The 7,950-nt window shown below is 40.0% G+C and overlaps 1 protein-coding gene across 2 annotated transcripts; it reads right to left on the bottom strand.

Annotated features, from left to right (window-relative positions):
• Nucleotides 1-1,989: 1,989 nt before the first annotated feature.
• Nucleotides 1,990-7,719, bottom strand: apbb1 (amyloid beta (A4) precursor protein-binding, family B, member 1 (Fe65)). Of its 2 annotated transcripts, XM_077722306.1 has the most exons (14): nt 7,552-7,719; nt 6,239-6,795; nt 5,964-6,169; nt 5,687-5,743; nt 5,543-5,622; nt 5,395-5,461; nt 5,126-5,272; nt 4,856-4,983; nt 4,487-4,601; nt 4,343-4,421; nt 4,193-4,273; nt 4,004-4,119; nt 3,576-3,752; nt 1,990-3,491 (listed from the first exon to the last, which is right to left on the bottom strand). In XM_077722306.1, exons 2-14 carry the CDS (start codon nt 6,771-6,773, stop codon nt 3,336-3,338), a joined length of 1,944 nt encoding a protein of 647 aa, XP_077578432.1. In that variant the 5' UTR covers nt 6,774-6,795; nt 7,552-7,719; the 3' UTR covers nt 1,990-3,335. The 2 variants fall into 2 exon arrangements, with proteins under 2 accessions (XP_077578432.1, XP_077578430.1); XM_077722304.1 differs by having other exon boundaries at nt 4,193-4,421.
• Between the last annotated feature and the right edge of the window lie 231 nt (nt 7,720-7,950).

The following is a 7,950-nucleotide window of genomic DNA, read 5'->3' as shown; positions in this document are numbered from 1 at the left end:
TTTAAATACAATTAAAAGGGAATTTGAGGAGTTGAATACTGATTAATTCAGTCACTATGCAGCAACTAGTAAATAAAGTGAGGATAAATCACGGAATAAAGAGTGTTTTTGATTGTTTTTTTACTCAAAATAAAAGATAGAAAAAGGTGAAGTGAACACCTTTAGCAGAAATAACCTCAACCTTACAATTTCTATAATGGCAGAACACAATTGCACAATTCAAGTTGAATTACGGTCTATTTCGTTTCCTAAAGTAGTCGCAGTTTAGAACCATTTGTCGATCTCTCAAGATATCTATTTGTCTCAAATGTATATTTAACTCAAATTTGATAAAAATGACACATCTGGCCCAAGAAAAATGAAGCTATTAGACAGTCTACTAGTTATAAAACTTACCTTTCACTTACCTTTCACTTACCTTTTCCAGCCAATCCCGACAATGAATTCATTTAAAATACATAACATACTATGCCACACAATTTAAACACATTATTTTCTGTCTATGCAAAAATAACCTTGGGAAATGAATTCTACTTGGGCAGACATAGGAAGGCATTTTAAATGCCGGTCAGGGTTTTATTCCTTACTAAAGGTCCCGGGTGGATTGGGCCAGACAGACTCTTCAAATGTGGGCTAATTCTGCACGAGAGGCTAGGTTATTAGCTTCCTGCTGGCTTTCATCTCTAAAGCTTTTCCAGGGGAAACAAAGAGCTGCTCTTGCCTGTGAGGGGGGAACCTATCCAGGGAAAGTGATGGGGGAGGATGGGGATGTGTTGGGAAACGGGGATGCAGGGGGCTTTGTGGGCTGTATTTGGTTTGGTCTATGTACCTATGTGAATGTCAAGTAACTTTACAATGTCCACTAGATATTGTTCTGGGACAACAGATATATAAATTGGGGCCTGGTACCCTATTTTGACAACATTTTTTGCCTGAAACCATCATTTGTAACCCTAATAATGGGTTTCAACTCAATATTTCTGTTTTTAATGAAATCTTATGCCACAATTCAATATTATAGCTATAAACAAGCATAAAATCTTAATACTGCTATGAAACTTACCTTAAAAACCTATCTGAAAAGGTTAAAACACGCCCACTTGTTGGCCAGTTTGAAAACTATTGTGTATATACATTAAAAATCAACTGTAAATTGTTACTGTTATCCAGGCTTGGCATAAAGTGTACGCCGCCATCTTGCGGGTAAAACGTGCATTACAAGTAGGTGACATTTATTATATTTCACCTTTAAAATGCACAAGGCTGATTTACGGGCATCTAAAAAAAATAACAGCCGTGATACGACTTGTGCAGGCAAGAAATTATGTGTTGTGCACGTCAAACAAGTATACAAACATTTGGTTAACATTACTCATGAGTCTAGAGGCCACCTGTAGTAATTAGTGGTGGTCAGATTTACAAACAAATGTGTCATGGCCAATCTAGCGTATTTACGTTTTAAAACGACCTATCTTCAATCTTGATGCATGCAAAACATCACTTTTTAACACATAAAAATCATGATGGTCTTACTTTGAGTAGTCAGTGAAGTCCTTTTGGCCCATTTGGCGTTTTCTGAATGGACGCAGCGACGCTGACGGATTGTCAAAGTCTTCCTTTTACACATCAATTTTTCAAAAGTCTTTGTCTCGATGGAGTTGAGTGCACACAAAAGTTCTTCATCGTCCGTTCCGATTTTGTTTTTGTTTGTCTTTTCGTGGTAAAAAGGACATTTCCATCTTCTGGCGTCCTAGAGCGTTGAATCACATGCGGCTTTTTCGCTCTACCGGTGAATAACGCATTCCAATGCCAATCACTGACGTCATTATCGCCCTCCGGTGGGCAGGCAGGGAATTGCATGGCTCCATGTACAAGTGCCATATAGAATTAATGATATAAAACTACAATAATAATAATAATCACCACAATTAATAATGAGTACCCTCCATAGATACAAATATAAAACCACAATGATAATATTGACAACAATTAGTAATGATATGTTGACATGTATTGTGGTGATTTCTTATATATACACACACTTTTTTTTTACATCTAAAATGTACATAAGAAAAAATAAATTAAATCCGCTTTCCGTTCATCAGCATGGACAGTTTGGAAAATGGGGGTGAGGACAACATGGGGGTAGTAAAATGATCAACATGGGTGGGTTAGTGTTTCTAATGTAGAAATAAGTATAGTTTACATACTTGACTATACTAGTGCGCTACATACATATCAATTATATCATCATTCACCTGTTCCTTATATAAAAATCATACATTTTAGTGCGTAAAGTTATATCTGTACAAACATACCTGCTCTGTGGAGTCTTTCTACTGCTAATTTGGGATTATACACACACACAGTGACTCACAGAGAGAACACACAGATTACACTGAAGGGTTCCCACACTTAAACATGCATTCTACAGTACTATTGAGCAGGTGTGTGTATTTGTATGTGTATTTGTGTGTGTATTCAAAACATGAATGTATTGCTGCCTTCTTCTCTAAGATAACATTTATATTAAATTGGAAATTGCAGTCGAGCCACTCAACGTGCATGCAAATCAATCCAATCGTGTATAAGACTAAAGTGTATTGTGTTTAATAACATGGCGTTTTTTAGTTTAGTATAAAGATGGGAACACACTTGAACGATAATTCAATTAAATACAGTGTTTTGTTGACTTTGCTATTATTTTTCATTGCACAAACACTAATCTTAATTGGCAAAAACAAAAAAAAGTTTACAAAAAAAGTTCAGATTTGGCATCAGCGCCCCTAAATTACATTAGAACGAGTGTTTGTGTTAATGCAACATTTTAAAATGCACAAATGTAAGTATTCTGTAGCAATTTAGTGAAAATGACAGAAGTGAAAAATGATTTTAGTTATTTTTAGTGAAAAGTGGTATTAACCATCCTTCCAACTGGAGTGACAACATTCCTTAAATGTGTAAAAAGTGCTTTGCTTTTTGTTTCTTTGACTTTTTTCATGCTTTTGAGTTAACATTTCTCTTTTCATGTCGATTATTTTTCGTTATTTTAGTGTTATGATGCACAGTGGTGGTAATCCACAGTGTATGTGTATGTGACAATCAATGGCGCCCATTTGAGCATACATTACGTCGAGACATTCTGTCTGTTAAGAATCACATAAAGGAATCCCCAAAATTGCTAGAATTCCATCTATTGGGAGAGTAATGTGAGATAGGAAGACAAAAAAAAAAAAAACATGGCGCCAGCTAAAGCACAATATGACAGGATGAGAGTGAAAAAGTGGGACTTTCTTGGTGTGGGTGGGTGGGCTGGTATGGATGAGTGGGGCACCTCAAGGTGACTGTGAGCCAGACCTGTAGCTCTTGAAGCTCCCTAGCAGACTCTGCACGCCCTTCTTGACGCGTCGTGCCACCGAGTCGGTGGGTGGTGTGGGCAAGCAGGATGCGAGGCTGGGGGGACGGGCATCCAGACATTTCTGGTAGCGAAGCTGTAAAAAAAGGGGGGGTTAAAAACATAAATAGCAGCAATTGAAAATAATTTAAAAAAAACACCTCAAAGAAATAATACTGACCATGCAGGCGGCCTGGACGGCTTCGCTGAGACTGGCGGCATTGGGCTCGCACCAGAACTTGTGGCAGGTGAAGTCTCGTGGGCCGTCGGCCATGATGAAGGCGAAAGTGCGCACGTCTTTGCCCACTCCCATGAAGGAGAGGAAGCGCACCCGGCACTCCGACAACACCTCTTCTGTCTGAAATGAGCAAGTTACAGTGATTTTTAGTACCCAGAAAAAAAAACATGCAATTCTAGGGAGAACATGCAATACAGGATCAAACCCTCGACCCCAGAAGTGCGAGGCGGACGCGATAACCACGTAACTACCGGTCGGTATGTTCAAAAAGTGTAAAAAAAAATAATAATAATAATAATTGTTTATGATGATTTGTCTTACTGATTATTACAGAAAGAACCATTGGATTGAGGAAAAAAATATTTTCCTACCTGCTTTGCAAGTATGGTGAGCGTCGCAGGCGCCACGTTGACAGACACTGGCGTCCAATCATTCTTGTCTTTGCCTTCTACGGCGATCTCCAGTGCGTCGTTGATCACATCCATACCTGACAAGAATGAAATCGTATTTTATGATGTGATTTTTTAGATGTGACGAACAGAAGAAGATGATTTTCTTACCAACTGGCTTTACCACAGTCTCACTACCGAGATAATACACTTGGAAGCGCTGGAAAAGTTCATTTTTGGGAGCTGGAAACTCTGATGAAAAAAATTGAAGGAATTGACCCAAAATGCAAAAGTTTTTAATAAAAATATGTTTTTGTTTACCTTCCACAGACAAAGGTTTGCCCGTATCTGAGCTGAGATGACTCAATCCTGACTTGGATGCCTTTCTTTCCAACATAATCTATAAAAGATTTATTTTTAAATTAGTTTTTTGACTTCATAAAATTTAATTCCAATCAAGGCCACCTTTGAGCACATCTCGTGCAAAGTGGTGGCGATGTTCTTGGCGGGCGAATCGCAGCGAAACACGTGACACTTCAGAACCTGCGTCAGGTTGTCCCGAGCCACATAAGCAAAATCCCTGTGGGACAAAAACGCATTCAAATTAGCATATGCTAACATAAACATCACAGTGCACCAATTAAAATAACTTGTGTGTACCTTTCCCTGTTTGTGTGGATAGAAAAAGCAGCGTGGAAAACAAAAAAATGAGGGTTAGAAAGAAGATTGTCAAGCAACTGTGCTTGTAATAGCACAAAACGTCCAGCAGAGGTGCCAAGTGAGTACTAACCAATACAAATCAAGACAGAACTGCAAAAAAATGAGAAAACGAACCTGCCGTTGTCTCTGCCGACGCCCCAAACGCGGATGCTGCCGATAGGCTGAGTGTGGAGCAAAGTCTGACCTAGCGGGTCGATTAGGTTCATGGTGTCGTTCTCTAGGACCATCAGCATGTCCTTACCCTGCAGAAAAAAACAATAGAATTAAATTGAATGTTTTTATTGTATAATGAGTGCAATCTATCATTATTAGAAAGTCTTATTCCAAAAATATAGTATCAAAACATCATTTGTGGTAGCTCCCTTTAAGCAATCATGTGCTCACCTCTCCCCAGATCCCAGCAGTATCGTGCAAGTTGTGTTTGTGGTAGGAGAGCTGTCGGATACAATTATTGACGGCCACGCTGCTCTTGCCGGGCGCCATGTCTTCTTCTGACATCTCCACCCAGCCCAAGGAACGCACGGCAAAGCACTACAGCACCATGCCAAGACAATAAAGACAAGAAAACATCACTACAATGTGCTTCTGAGACTATTACCCTCCCAAAAAATATGTTTGCTAAAAAATTCTCCATATTGGAAGAAAGTGTATACCTTGCTTTCCAAATCAGTGCAGAGTGGAACCTTCTTCTCGTCGTCCTCGGGCTGGGAGCAGTTATAGCTGTGGATTAGGGAGAAAGTGAGAAAGTATTTTTATTTGTATCTTTATATAAAGGTACATTGGAGTAAGAAGAGGAAATACTTGAGGTTGATGGAAGCATAACGTAGAGTTGCACCCTCGAACTCTCGCAGGCTTTGATCAGACGCCACCTCTCCTTCCTCCTGAGAAAATATACATAAATTAATTGTCAAAAATCTTTTATACTAGCAATTTATTTGGGTTTACCTTCCAAAGCTCTCCATCGGTGCCTTCGTCTGTGCTAGAAAACTGAGCCCAGGTTTCCTAGGGAAGAAAAAAACCTGAATTTTAAAACTGTCATGTATATGAATCAGTTATTATACCAAATATTTTCAAAGAAAAAGGATCTAACAAAAAAAGGAATAAAGACTGTTTACTTTTTTTGCAAAAAAAAAAGAAATGCAAAAAGTAATATGAATAGAATTTGAATATTTGGCCCAAATTGTATTTCTAACAATAACATGTATAACATTTATGTCCTCACCTCGGGCTCCTCACACGGCGTAGTCTCCAGCGACATAGTGGACGACAGCACCGAATCCCCGACCTTGCCGAGGGGCGAGGGGGGCTCCCACTGGGTGGTCCCGGTAGGGATATGCCAGTAGTACGTGCCCGACGTATCTCGGACTCTCATCCAGCCGGCGGGCAGGTCTGTGTCCGTCTCGAAAGCATTGGAATCCCAAAAGGAGTCTGAAAAATGTCATAAAAGGATACTTTAACAACACACTTTCTTGCAAAAAAATAAAATAACAGTATTACCTCTGTTGCCATTCGGAGAAGAAGCATCGGGGGCATTGTCCTGAGAGGAGGCCGGCCAATTGGCTTCGTCTTCGCTCGGGGATGCGTTGACGTTGGCGAAAAGGAGGCAAGCGTTCCTGCCGGGGACTTTAGCCTCGCTCTCTCCAGCCGTCATGGCGTCTTCTCCATCCGTAGCGACATCCTCCGACTTCTCGCCCTTGTCATCCTCTTTTCTCTCCTTCTCATCGTCCTCCACGGTGGGGTGTATGAGAAGCGGCTCGTTGAGGATGTTATTGGCCTCCTCCCGGGTGGTGGAGACTTTGGGGGACTCCTCGCAATCCCCCTCCAGGTTGCCATTGTGAGAAATGTTGCAGTTGTGGTCCTCCTGTTGGTTTTCGCTGACTTTGCGCAAGTGGTTTTGGTCTTCTTTGCGCCACTTGGCGTTGTTGCCTGTGGATTCTTGCTCGCACCAATCTTTCAGTTTGATCTTCTTTAGTTCTTTGTCGTGCTGTTTGTTGGCCACGTACGGCATCGTGTCGTCGTCGTGGCCGCCCATCACTCCTTGGCGTTTCGCTTAGCTGTGGATGGAAAGAATTTTACCCTCATTTCTCATGAAAAACATATTTGACTACAATTCTCACACACATAATCATACTTTATCAGTTGATTTATTTTGGGACTTGTTATTTTTTTGCAGTTTAAAATATGAATTGAATTTATATAATTTTTTTAAGAATCAGAAAACCATTATCTATGACATCACAAGACCCTTTAAATTAATAGCTAATGTAGTACTGAATACAGTAGCGAGTATTTTTTTTAACATTCATATTGATATACTGAAGATTATTGTATTGTGACAACAGTAGTCCAAACGGTAATAACAGTGTACATTATACCGTTATATGGTTTACATGCTGATTCCCAAAACATTTGGTGGCTTAATCGTTATTGATGTCTCTATTAAGTAAGAAAATACACACATTATATACACTCTGCTATTGTAGCCTGTTTTTTCCGAGCCTAAAACGTACTTTGGCCATTTCACTTCCACACTGATGATCTATAAATAAACATCGATGGTATAAAACACCGTGGCGTTACGGGAGCATCCCTAAAAAAACGGAATATAAACGAAATAAAACACAATACGCGAAGAGAAAGCGCACCACGTCAGTCGCATTTTGTAAGCCGGCCGCTGGATCATAATAACGGAGCAGTCGGGCACTCTCCGTCCGCCATCATCTTAGCAAAGCTAAACACTAGCTGCTTCAGCTAGCTCCAAAACGTCGAATTAAACGGCAATATTTGGAGCTGGAAGAATTCTCACTTACCGACGAAACCTCCTTGGCTTTGAAATATGTCGAATAGTGCAAGCTAGCTACATGATTTCATGGGAACGAGATGGCTCCGGTGCCTACGGTCCGGTCCGAGGAGGTGGGGGTCGTTGTCACGAACGGGTAACTGGGCTCGGCCGGTGACGAACCGACGTCAAACGTCAGATGCTCACGTCACACATACCGGTCGGTGATACCAACCGGTCCAGTACTATAACATAGTACTATGTGTATACTGTAGTTAATCAATAATTGTGTTATAGATATATTGTTCGTTGATTATAATTGTTTCCGCAGTATTAGCCTTTTTTTGTAAATAATAATAATTACATATAATATATTTGGAATATTTTATTTAATTCACTTAGTTCCCCTAAATGAAATTAAAGGAAACTG

The sequence above is a fragment of the Stigmatopora nigra genome, chromosome 8 (genome assembly GCF_051989575.1).
Source record: "Stigmatopora nigra isolate UIUO_SnigA chromosome 8, RoL_Snig_1.1, whole genome shotgun sequence".
Lineage (NCBI taxonomy): Eukaryota > Metazoa > Chordata > Actinopteri > Syngnathiformes > Syngnathidae > Stigmatopora > Stigmatopora nigra.
The sequence above is the reverse complement of the archived record's forward strand: the minus strand, read 5'-3'. Positions and strand labels throughout refer to the sequence as shown.

Excerpts from the sequence above, each read along its gene's own strand:
- apbb1 (XM_077722304.1), bottom strand. The coding sequence starts at position 6,773 with ATGGGCGGCCACGACGACGACACGATGCCGTACGTGGCCAACAAACAG. Across the intron at positions 6,170-6,238 it reads TTCTCCGAATGGCAACAGAG|ACTCCTTTTGGGATTCCAAT; the intron begins GTAATACTGTTA and ends GACATTTTTCAG. Across the intron at positions 3,492-3,575 it reads CCGTCCAGGCCGCCTGCATG|CTTCGCTACCAGAAATGTCT; the intron begins GTCAGTATTATT and ends CTTTTTTTACAG.